Source organism: Marmota flaviventris, chromosome 10, assembly GCF_047511675.1.
Source record: "Marmota flaviventris isolate mMarFla1 chromosome 10, mMarFla1.hap1, whole genome shotgun sequence".
NCBI classification, from domain to species: domain Eukaryota; kingdom Metazoa; phylum Chordata; class Mammalia; order Rodentia; family Sciuridae; genus Marmota; species Marmota flaviventris.
Window position 1 is genome coordinate 48,167,848 of NC_092507.1, and position 13,296 is coordinate 48,181,143.

Here is a 13,296-nt window from a genome sequence, read left to right on the forward strand (position 1 = left end):
TATTCTTTCTCCTTCTAGTGAAATATGTTGCATGTATAACACACATGCACACGCACACACACACACACACACACACACACACACATTGACATTAATATAAGCTTTGCTTTTGCACAGTTAACTCTACATCTGAAGGCTCCGAGGAAGCTGTTTTTGGTTATAGAATAAGAACTTCCTTCAGCATCTTGTATCCTTGCTTCCTTAGTAAACATCATTTTTAAACCTCAGTATACCTAGATGAAAGGTATATGCTGATTTTCTAACCGAACATTTCCCCAGCTGTCATTTCCACCCTTTTCCAATCCTGTAAAATTCTAATCTTGTCTATTGGATTCAATGGACACTTTCTACCTAGGAGACTTTCAGTTCTGGCTCTCTATTTCCAGAACTCTTCTACTTGGAATCCTGGCTCCACCTCTTGTACCTGGCCCTTGATTGGAGTTGACCTCTTCACGACTCATTTACTAAATGGGAGGATAATGTTTACCTTTGTGGTATTTTATAAGGAATAAACTTTTTCAGTGTTATATGAGATCATGTAAGTAAAGCATTTTGCAAGGTTCTTATAAGAATTCAGTAATGTGATGGTGATGAGGTATTTTTAAAACAATGGCAATGATTATTTTACCTGTATCTAAGGTAGTTTTGGGTACATCCGGCTACCAAATATCCATGAATTAATATGGTTCTGGATCTTCTTTCATGAAACACATCTGCACTGTTAATTAATGCTCCAAAACAGCATGCTAACCTCTATCAGCAATAAATTACATCAGTCCCTAAAATATGGTGTTCCTAAGGAATGAGACACCACATGCTGATTTTACTGGAAGCTGGGAGAGCATGTGAGAAATGAATTTGGCCTTGAAAATATTGTTTTCCATTGTGAAATATTATTTGGATATTGTCATATTTTCTATTATTAACATAAGACAGCCCAATTATAAGTAATTCCTGGACCAATTCTGCACATTTCATAATTCCTTTTGTATTTTGTTTTTCTCCTCACAAGCATAAAAAACAATTGTGTAATGTCATTCACAGGCAGAATAGAGATCATAACTACTCCTTATTTTTGAAGACTCAATGTTCTGAAGTTGCCTTTAGCTGAAAAAATCTGAAATGTATACCTTGGCTGGGGGGAGACAGCCAGAAAATGAACGGTCTTCTTTTCGAAAACTCAAGTTGAGATTCTCTATGTTGAGTTTGCCATTGGTTGTCCTTAGTACCATCCCCAAAATCTCCAACAGGCTCTTGTCCTCTTCTGATGGTGAGCTGGAGTCTTGAGGTGGGGTTCTTATTGGAGGGGCAGAGGAAAGGCTATGAAAAGAAGATGCATTTGAAGTAGCTATGTGTTTCCATACTGTGTCTCTCAACTCTGTTACCCACCGTGGATCCCCAAGAACCCATGGGCTACATCCTAAATATTTGGTGACCTGGTCATGGGACTGCAAGTGAAAATTTTACAGATTAACTAAAACCTGCCTCATCGGACGAAGCTCTAGAGCTTCGTCCCATGAGGCACCAACCAATCTGACTGCAATATAGACTGAGATTCTTAAATCAACCTCCTCTTTTTCCCAAATGGAGAGAAAAACAAATGATTGTAGTAGTTTTCCTAATCGATCTTACTTTTCTTAAACTCAGATAATTATTGATGGTAAATCAAATTTCCACACTGTTTATTGCTACTAGCAGAGCAAGGCAAAGCAGATGCTGCCAAATCCCTGTAACAGGGAACCTACACAGGAGGAAATCCCAAATCAGGAGAATGTCTGCATTGTCTTTGACTCTGCTTTTTAGATCTGGGAAACCCAGAAATATTTTGGGAGTAATCATTTATTTATAATCTGGCATGCAAATGTATATAATTATTAAGATGGTTTATCAAGTTATTTTTGCTTTAAATAATGGGTGAAAAGTAATAAAGATAAAACTTTATAGTCATTTGTATTGTGAACTAATTTGAGATCTTTACTCACCTAACATTCAGATTTATTTGTTCCTCCAGATTCAGCTGAACTGTTGTCTTCTTTGTGAAGCTTTTCCTGATGTACACTGTCTCAACTTAAATGCCAATTTCCTAAAGGGACATTCTATGATCTCCCCCAAACGCTACTCATTTGAATCATGTTCCTTTCAGTGGTGTGCTGGTAAATCCTTAACCAAGCCTTCAAGATAAAGCCCTGATTTGTAGCATTACCAATTTCCATGGTATAAATACTTCTGTTATTGGCTGGTTTTAACATAACAAGGTGACATCTTTGAATGAAGAGTTGGGAAGTGGTGTGTGCATAATCAGGCCCCATGCTTTGCCCTAGGGTATCTGTGCTAGATATACCCTTTCATATCTTAATAGGTCTCCCTTCAGATCACAGGTCTATTCCTTAGTGTTTCAAATCTTATTTCCCTGATTGGCTGCTCCATAAGTTCAAGTCTGATTTGTTCCTTACTATTTCCCAGGGATTTTGAGCAGTACATGGAATTGATTAGTTTTAGATGTATATAATTTTTTTTCTAAAAGTCATGTTTTACACTTTTTCCCCCTCTATTATTCTTAGAGGAGCTTTGGCCCCAAATTATATGATTCTGAACTACTTAATAATATGTAATATTTTCCAAACGTTTGGTCCAGGAAAGGAATGGTGGACATGTGTCTTTGGTTTGGTCAGCAGCTTTCGCCTCTCCTTCCCTTGTTCAGGAAGTTCCAAGCTCCCAACACAGTCTGTCTCATTCTAGCAAGAGAATATTGGTATTTGCGTTACTAGCCACTCTCTACACTAGGGCACATGACCCAGACTCTGCCAGTAGGAATGTCTGTTCAAGATTTGAATCCGTAGTTTCCTTCCTCTTTGTTGGCAACACCAGCTCCTGGGAGTAGGAATTCATGAGGCTTTGACCCTGGCTCAGTACTTAGTGGGTAGATGTTGTGTGGAACCCACTTACTGCAGCTGATAGGGTTTCTTGGAAAGTGTGTTGCTGGATGTATTTCCTTTGATCTATTTTAGGCAATGAGGGCTATTGCTGCCCCATCACAGAGCTACTCCATTAGAGCCTCTATCTGACAAACTATGGAGAGTTTGTTTTCTTGCATAGCGTGTTCATTATCAAAGAGCTGGGCTTCATTACATCAGCCCATCAGTCCCGTGTTTCTATAGACACACTCTCTGGTCCATATAAAGCAGTGCCTTCTCTGATGTGCTCAAAATGATTTAATGCACTTTTTAAAAATAGAGCAGATATGCACATGTCCCTGCAAGCCTAGTGATGTAAGCTCTTCAGATAATTGAAGATGCCAATTACATTTAACAAATGTTTATTGAGCACCTCTTATATGCCACAAACTATGTTAGGATTAAGATAGTTCACGAGGACAGACACCATTCCTATCTTCAAATGAATATTTATAAATGCAATGACTGTTATGAAGGGGAAGCCTATGGTATGATAAAACAAAGAGATAGAACCTAGTTCAGGGGTCAGAAAAGGCTTCCTTTCTAGAACTAAAAGGCTCAATTTCTATAAATGAATGGCCATATGTTCATCTACATAGTGAATAACCTCTTAGGACCATGATTTTACAATCTGTATTACATGAAGGGAGAGCACTTATTTTAAAAAATCTCTAAGGCTTATGGCTCCCAGTAGGTCAGTTGCTTCCAGAACTATACTGGACTGCAGTACTCAGGCAGAGTATCCATTTTCTGTGGATTATGAACTTGCTAACTTTGGAATTGACTGGGCCAGAAAAATGGACTTGACAATCAGCTGTTATCCTATAAGTCTTTGTTAAATAAAGAATCATGGTCAAAAGTGGCACCCTGTAGAGAGGAATCAATTCTAATGCTTGGTCCAGGGACATTTTTCCAAAAAAAGTCACATTGTTTGTAACTGACAGAAGGTTGTCTGGAGGGAAGTTTAAAAGTAATAAAAAACACCTATATTGCACTGACTGTGTATTAGGCACTGTTTTTAAGAACTTTGCATTTATTAACTCAGGTACTGTTACAAATCAACAAAGGTCTATTCTTATTCTCCTATTACAGAATGGAAGCACAGAGAGGTTAAGTGAATGCCAAGGCCAAACAGTTACTAATGGCAGAGACAGAAGTTCAACTCAGCTTTCTGGCCGTGGAGCTCATGTTCCTACCGACTGCACTTTGTCACTTTTCTTTGTGCAGAATATCATACTTTGGTGTGCTGCATTTATAATTATATTTCTCACAACCTTTTTGAAAATTTCAGTCACTTCTTTTCCTTAAGATTATGTGAAGGTATTACTGATTTCTATATTTCAACCATTAGCTAGTGCCTGTAACCCAGAGGTTCACAGACAGAACCTATTTCTGGAATCATATGTTATAGATGAGCTCTGCACCCATACACAATCATTTCTTATTTCATAATGAGGTTTTTCATTTTCACACAACAACCTCATAAAAAGACACATGCTTGGTGTTAAGAAACATATGCAATTGCTACAAATAACTTTCTATGCTGGCCTGCATACAAGAGAAGGAGAAAAAAAATTATATGCATAAGCCAAGTGTTGGTGAAGAGCAAAGTGATTTTGCATTGGGAATATTTTAGAGTGAATGCCTCCAAGATCCCTGCCAGCTCTAGAAGTCTAGTGCAATGGACTGGATGTTTCTCCCAACAAAGTTCAAATGTTGAAACCCTAATCCCAGCATGATGGTACCAGGAGGTGGGGCTTTGGGAGGTGATCTGGTCCTGAGGGTTGAGCCCTCAGGAATGGGATCAATGCCCTTATAAGAAGGGGCTAGAGAGGGCTCACATTCTTCCTGCCAGTAAGGATGCAGGAAAGAGTTAGCTGTCTGCAACCTGGAAGAGGACTCTCACCAGAACTGGACCACTAATCATAGGCAGGCACACTAGTCTTAAACGTCCAGACTCCAGAACGATGAGAAATAATGTTAGCACTTTATAAGCCAGCCAATCTGTGGTACTCCACGACTGCAGCCTGAATTGACTGAGACACATCAGAACAATGGGCCCAGGAAAAGGGAGGAAATACCTTTGCTTAGGATCACTTTGACTCTGAGTTTTCTTCAGGTTGCTGTCCACAACTGTTTTGCTTTGCTGTAAGTCATCTGAGGCTGCACTTTTTAAAAACCAGAGTAGCTTTTCATAATTCACCTGAAAATTAAGTATAAGAACAGCCTCATTTACTCTATATGAAGGGAAAAAAAACCTGCTGAAATAAAATGTATTTGGAAACTTTTTATATTTAAAGTTTTTAAAAATTGTTTAAAAATGGAAATATAAGAGTTAGTGTCTTTTAAAATCAAATATTATTATCCCTCTGTACAAAATGTAAAATTCTACTTCCTGGTTGCCTTGTATTTGGGTAGGGCCGTGTGACTAGTTCTGGCTAATGTCTTATGAGCAGAGGTGACAAGTGCCACTTTGGGTGGAGGATTGAACTGTTGCCATGAGACCCGTTGGAGCTCACTTTTTCCCTCCTCTCTTCTATCATTTCCAAAAATATTCCAAAGTGGCTGTTCCATCAGCCTGGGTCCTGTAACTAAGATAGTGAGGAGAAGGGCCTATGGTTGACTTGTTATGGAAATGTAATGTGGATTAAAAAATAAACATTTGACTCCAGCCTCTCTCGGTCTCCCTCTCACATCCCTAACATATTTAGCATATAGAATGCATGCTTATGTTTAGATGAATTCAGCTTTTATAAGGATAAGAATCTATTAGCCTAGGTGAAAAAAATCTCAAAATTACTTTTCTACATAGGAAAGGACTGAGGGAATGTCACCCATGTCCACTGCTGGTCTGGATGGGATCCTAGGAGCTCTGGTCTGTAGGTGACTCTAGGGAATTGGAGGGTAGCAGTGAAGGAAGGAAGCTATATATAAACTAGGGGTTAGCCAGAAAGTTTCATATATACTTTGTATAATAATCTGACATTGTATTGCTAAATAACTCATAAATATTCAGAGATTTCACTTGGGGAGGTTAGAGAAGAGAGCACTAACATTTGAGTATCCCCTAAATGCTGGACATGGGACCACAAATTTGCATTTATCCTGTCACTAAATCTTGAGTCAACATCTATGAGGTTGGTTTTGACCTGGCTTTCCAGATGGTATCACTGAGACATAAGGGACATTAAGTAGAATGAACCCCATGGGACAGAGATAAAGATGGAACTAGGATTAAAGTCCAGGTTTCTGAGGTTTGTTCTTCAGAAACAAGGCTTGCTATTCATACATACTCACTAATGATTTGTTCATGGCTATTAGTTCTTCTTGTGGATATTTTCCTGTGGTTCTGGGAACTTGGTTATATTTAGACCACATTATATTCTGCTACAAGTGTGAGTTCAGGCTCAGTGCCCAGAGATGTGCAGTATCCAAAGAACTTTGGCCTTGTTGGAGAGCTTGTGTCTCAGCTCTGCCATTAATTCTTGAGTGTCCTGAGCCAAGTCCTTGGCAACCTCTTGGCATCAGTTTTCTAATCTGTAAAATGGTGATTGTGGAGAGCAGTGACTTGGATTATGGTCTCTGACTGCCTTGTGGCTGCCTCTGCACTGGGAACTTCCTGTGCAAAGGTGCAGATCAAGATTGTCCAGTTGCTATGATGATGCCTTACTTGAGGAGGCTCTGTACAAAGGCAAGGCACTATATCAGTCTGGACCTTGAGCTTAGGCATTAGCTGCTGAGGGTAGAGAATTCTGGGCATAGTCAAATAACCACAAAGTCTCACAAGTGATTGTGACCTTCAAGACTGTCTGCTTTGCAGAAACTCCACAAATAACCTCTTGATGAGAAAATCTATATAATAAACATGCTATAGTAGCTCTGGGTCATTGTTTCTCCATTGGAGGACAATGTGGGGGTACCTGGGATTGAACTCAGGGGCACTTGACCACTGAGCCACATCCCCAGTCCTATTTTTTGTATTTTATTTAGAGACAGGGTCTCTCTGAGTTGCTTAGCAACTCACTTTTGCTAAATCTGGCTTTGAACTCACAATCTTCCTGTCTCAGCTTCCCAAGCCACTGGGTTTACAATTTTTTGTATTTCTAAATCCTCCATGGCTCCTACCAGTTTCTAATTAATGGTTGTGTGGGTCACAGCAGGTGGTGGTAAATCATATTTCAAAGATATCCCCTACCTCTCTCAGTCTAAGGACTTGTCCCAACAAACAGGAGATCTTTGCCAATTTCTCTGTTCTGACTGAAAGAGCGCATTACTAGACTCAAGAGGGCCCATCATCATGAACCACCCTCGTGGTGTTGAAAGCAGACGGTAAAATTTAGGACAGGATACCAATTTCAAGAGAAATTAAACAGAGGTAAGAACCCTACATCTATTTTCTATTCCTGTCTGTTCTAACTAGAAATTTCCACATGAATATAAGTAAGCTTAGACATCTTTTATGGTGTGGCTATGAAGAGTAATCCCAAGACTCCTATGTTAATGCAGAAATATTCAGAGGTGAAATGATTTGATCATGAGAGCTGTAACCTAATCAGTCCACTCTAGTTTGGCTGGACTAACTGGGTGGAAACTGTAGGCAGGTAGGGCACGGCTGGAGAAGGTGGGTCACTGGGGGCCTGCCATGAGAGGGTTCATCTTTCCTTTGCCATCTTCCCATTTCTCTCTTTGCTTCCTGGGTGCTGAAGTGGAGTCGCTTTCCATCGCCATGCTCTTTCACCACACTGTGCTGCCTCACTTCTGGCTCGGAGCAATGGAGTGGCCAACCATGGACTTCACCTCTGAAATCATGAACCCAGAATAAACTTTTCCTCCTCCAAGTAGTTCTTGTCAGGTATTTTGGTCATAGGGATGAAAACCTAAATAACACAGTGTCCATAGAAAAGGTTGTTTTCAAGGAAAAAAAAAACACAACTTCTTAATTCTATTACCCGGTGGGTACAAATAAGAGACATAAAAGACATCCACACTTAGAATAGTGGCCATACCATTTCAGGAGAGCCCTTCCTAGAAAATCTCTGGCAAAGGATCTTGACTGTTGGCAATTGCAGAGGGACTCCATGCCTCAGGAAGAGGTGGCTCAGCTGAGACTGAAGGAGAAACCCTGAAGAGATTGGGTCCAGGTTTGTCAGCTCTTTCTGAATTTTGTCTAACAATCTGGAGCTCAGAGGGTGTGACTTGAGTTCCTTTCTGACCAGGGCAAGAAGAAAAGAATCTTCTTTTGTTGTTCCACTGGGCCTCTGGACGATATCCTAACACAACGATGAGAAAAGGAATGAACATGGCTTTAATACAAGATGGTGAAAAGCCCAGACAAGGATGCAAAAGTGCACAGGGGCTGGAATCACAGGGTCACTCCAGAGGGCGAGTATCCAAGCTGTGTTGTCATTCGTGTACCACGCCTCAGGTCTATTCCTTCAGGAGAAAAAAGGAAGCAGATCTTCTTAGAGTACACATGGCTCCTTAACATCCACCATCTGTCTTTTACAAAATAAAATTCTTCTTTAATTGCATAAGAATTAGGATAATCTATCTTATAGACTCATTGGATGGGGAAGTTTAGGGACGGGGTTTAGACCAAGGATGAAGCCCAGATCCTGACTCAGTTAATTGGGAGCACAATGGCCCTTCAATCCTAGAAATCTCTGGAAGGAAGGTAGGTCAGGGACAGGAAGATGATGAATTCAGTTAGATCTGTAGGGTTGGCCTGTAAACTCATCAAGGATGTTTCCCAGAAAGCCATCTGGACATATGGAGTTTAGTATCCATCGGTCCATCCTCAGACTGTGTTATCATCTGCTCCACATTAAGTATACAGAAAAGGGGCTGGGGTGGTGGCTCAATGGTAGAGCACTTACCTAGCACGTGTGAGGCACTGGGTTCGATCCTCAGCACCACATAAAAATAAATACATAAAATAAAGGTATCGTGTCCATCTACAACTAAAAAAAAAGTGGCTTTTTTTTTTTAAAGATATACAGACAACAAATAATACCTGTTCATTCACAGTAGGAAACAACTTGACAACTCTGAGTACATACCTCAGGTTGGCTGGGGCCACCCCTCACCAACTGCTCCAAGGACTGGTCTCTAAGATTTCTCCTGGGGAGGCCATGCATGTAGGATAGTGACTGGTCTCCAGATGGTACAGAGCTGCAGTGGGCCTGATGAGGAAACTTAAAGAAGAAAGACAAGGGCTGAGGATGTGGCTCAAGTGGTAGCACGCTCGCCTGGCATGCGTGCGGCTTGGGTTCGATCCTCAGCACCACATATAAACAAAGATGTTGTGTTCCGCCGAAAACTAAAAATAAAAAATATTAAAAAATTCTTTCTCTCTCTCTCTCTCTCTTAAAAAAAAAGAAGACAAATGGAAGCAAGGAAAGATAGGTTGGGGAGAGGGGAAAGAAGGGAGAATGTAAGACAAACAGCTCCTTTAAACACAATCCTGATTCTAAATAAATTAAATCCCCAATGAAGAAAGCTTGCAATGACACACATTTCAGCAAACAGGCAATTAACACATGTTTGACAAATATGTTAACAATTAGATACTGTCTCATTTGTACAAGAAAAGTGTCTGTGGCAGACCTAAAAAAAAAAGGTAAAACATAAAGTGTTTGTAGGCAAATGTGGAGTATTTATTGATAAGAGCATCCTTAGGCTGTTTAAATTAGCAGGTTCAGGAAGAGCTGCAATGGAAATTGTGAGCTTTGTCAAGAATGGAAGAGATTAAAAAGCCAAGAATATTACAGCCCGTGAGCAATGTTATTAAAGGTTACCATAGAATAATAATCAAACTGGGGTCAAGAATAAAGTCCCATTGCATGTTGCCATAGAGCATAGTGTATGAACCAATTTTTTTAACTGTCTGCATTTTATGATGGTTTGACATCTTAGGATAAGGGACTCTGCCACTTAGGGAAGACTGCTCTTCCCAGGGCTGGGTGATTCCTAGAGACGGTAAACAACTTTCTTGCAAACACATCTTTCACTCATACAAACCAACCAATTCTGAGTTCAAACCCCCAAATGCTCCCTTTATCTAACTTTCACATACTAAGCCATTATTTATTCTGCCCCAAATCCACCCAGGACCAGGTTCTAGACAAATAGAAACCAACTTTATGTCCCATAGCCTGAGGGAATTATTCTGACCGGCCAGTACAAAGCTGTTCCCCTGCTCTGCCTTGCTTTTCCTACAGAAACCTCACCAAATTCTGTGGCTTTTCCTATATTGTCCTCTCACCTTCCCACTCTGTGCTTCCCCACGTGACCCTCATGGGGTGGGTATGACCCCTTCTCTTGGGAAATGTAAGTGATTAACTCTTTCTTCGAAGGCAGTTGTCCTCATGTCTGTCAGTTTATTAGATGTGATTAAAACAAAATACTGAGTAAAAATTGAGACACGTCGTTATTTTTTAGTATCAGGCCACTGAAAGGTGACAAGATTTGAAGAACTGAAAACAATTATCTGTACACAATTGATAGTCATGCTGAACAACCTTTCAAGATGAATAGCAGCCAACAAGGGCTTAGTAGTCATGAAGTATTTTAAAGAAAAACCAAGAGGCTTTCAGAGTGGTCTCGGATGACCGAGGGTCCTAGAGGACACGTAAAAATAGCAAGCTATTTATTTGACCTATACTCTGTATAAGGCATGATGTGGGGGCTTCACTAATGCCATTTAATTTAATATGAGGTAGGTATTTTAAATCCTCTTTACATTAGGAAAGCTGAGGTTTGCAGAAGTTAAATAATTTTATTCCTTCATTTAAGAAATATCTATGACTTGCCTAGTCTGGTCAAGGCACTGTGATAGGCCTGAGAGAAGAAAACCAGACTTACCCCTGCCCTTAGAGCTTGAGAGAGAGGAAGGCACAGCAAGCATATGGGGGTGGTAGGCCACTATTGCAATGGTCCAAATGCCCACCTAACCTTCCAGAGGGACTGACACCTAAGTCCAGGCTTGAAAAGTAAGTTACATCTAGATAAAAACGAATGGAGAGAGAAAGGGAGAAGAATGAAGGTGACAGAAAAAGGGAACTGATATAGAAAACTTCAAAGGTACACCCATGCATGTTAGAGAGAGAGAAAGAGAGAGAGAGAGAGAGAGACGGATGCTTCCAGAGCATAAATTTTTGGAAAAGGCAAAAGATAAGGCTGGAGAGGGAGGCAGGAAAGAGGCAGTGAATCAGCCTCTATGCTTTATTCTGAGGGCAATGGGGGACCATGGAAATGGTTTTAGCAGAGCAATGACTAGGTAAGCGTGCCCAACATTCCCTCCCAGTAAATTTTGCAGACAAGATCTGCTTCTTGTTTTTTTTACTACTGCCCTAAAATAAGAGAAATTTAATATTTAGTTCACAGAGAAATTTCACTCTGTTGAAATATTTAGTTAGGTCTTTCAGACATATTGTTCTGGGTGCAGTATTTTTCTTTGCAAATTATTTGCAACATAAAATATTCCCATTTTTTTGGTATTTATATACATACAGAAAACCCTTGTGTATCTACTAGTTCCCCATTCTCAGATTCAATGAATGTCATAGGGAAAATAGTTGCATCTATACTGAATGTGTGCAGACCTTTTTGTCTTGTCATTTTCTAAATGATACAATAGAACAACAGTTTACATAGCATTGACATGTTATTAGACATTTCAAGTAATCTAGAGATGATTTAAAGTATATGAGAGGATATAAGGATGTACCATGCCATTTTATATAAAAGACTTGAGCATCTTTAGATTTTGGTACCCTTAGGGGTCCTGGAACCAAGCGATACAGACAGATGTCTATATTTCATAGTTCCAACAGAGTCAAGGTGCCTGTTAGCCTTCTTTGCTTTCATTTAAACACCGGAAGTGAGAGCACCTTTATCCTTGGCACTCTAGAAACAGGTGAACAAGGCACCCATGGTTCCTGTCCTCATAAGTCTTTTGGCCTAGATATCACAAACTAAATGTTATATTCTCACCTACAGAAAAAGGAACATGCATTTCACTCTCACAGGTATTGTGAAGAATGAGTGTTGTGTACTTTAAATATTTTGTAAATTCCCAGACTATATTTGATACTATTTTTGAAGTGTATGCCCCTCCAGTAATATGATCTCCACATGGGCCAACACTCTCTCTTGTATCCTGCTGAACCCCAGCATCAAAACCAGTGCTGAGTCTGTTGAATGAATAGAGAGACAGTGTCATGAAACAGTGACAAGCCATTGGCGCTACTAGTGCCTGGTTGCACCATCAGATTTCTCCCTTTACTAATATAAATCACCCTGGACTGAACTGCTGTTTTTTTTTTAAAAAAATAAGAGTGTCCCTAAAGTGTCAAAGAAGATGAAATGGGAAATTCTGATCAAGATTCATCTGACCTTGGGAGCTGCCAGAGCGCCTACAAATTTCTGATATACGGGGCTTCTTTCATTTGGTTTACTTGAATCACAAAATACTGCTTGGGGGATGACAAAATAGCCTGAAGTGACTTTGATTAATAATAGTATTGTGATACTGGCTTAAAATAATTGGTACAAACAAAGCATAAAAATTAACACACATTTACTAACTCTCCTTGGCGGTGTTGAAACTTGCAAATGTTGGAAGTGTAAACAAATCTTTTAAATATTGCTCCTAGTAGAACAATTTTTAAGTGGTTACATTATGGAAGTTATGAATTCTGATCCTCTAAGACAAGAGAGCACAACTGCTAATTGTCTTAATATTGTGAGAAGTATGCTGTGGCTTGAGAGGAAATTCCAGAAAAAGCATCAAATGCAGACTTGAAGTTTGGTTTCTTAAACAACTTAGACCAAGCCCCTGATGTGTTCTAGAAAGCTGTCAAATGGCTCAAAAAAGGACATTGTTGATAATGAAGACAACTGTGAGAAAGAAGCCGGTGAAAAGTTTGATACATAGTTTTTAAAGAAATGTAGAATTAAAAAAAAAATTCCCAAAGATACTATACATGATATGTAATTTAAATATATGCTTCAAACAATTCACTGAATATTAATGCTTATCATTTAAATATTTTATACAATTTCACATTTTACATTTTTAAAAAATATTTTTTTTTGGTTGTCAATGGACCTTTATTTTATTTGTTTATATGAGGTGCTGAGAATCAAACCCAGTGCCTTACATATGCCAGGCAAGCGCTCTACCACTGAGCCACAACCCCAGCCCTGTATTTTACATTTTAACCTTTTGGTTGAGGAACTTTCAAACATGTAGCAAGAATAATCTAATGAAACTTCATAAAGTAACCACCATGATCCAATTATCAATTAACAACATTATTTTATTTGCACCCACATTACC

At 39.5% G+C, this 13,296-nt stretch overlaps 1 protein-coding gene across 1 annotated transcript in view; it reads right to left on the bottom strand.

Annotated features, from left to right (window-relative positions):
• Positions 1-13,296, bottom strand: part of C10H1orf87 (chromosome 10 C1orf87 homolog) — a 77,014-nt gene that overhangs the window by 38,914 nt on the left and 24,804 nt on the right. Inside the window, exons 3-6 of the mRNA XM_027944894.3 lie at positions 9,014-9,148; positions 7,961-8,224; positions 5,036-5,157; positions 1,131-1,296 (exon numbers count right to left, since the gene is read on the bottom strand). Coding sequence (XP_027800695.2) covers positions 1,131-1,296; positions 5,036-5,157; positions 7,961-8,224; positions 9,014-9,148 — 687 coding nt within the window. The remainder of the gene's footprint in view (positions 1-1,130; positions 1,297-5,035; positions 5,158-7,960; positions 8,225-9,013; positions 9,149-13,296) is intronic.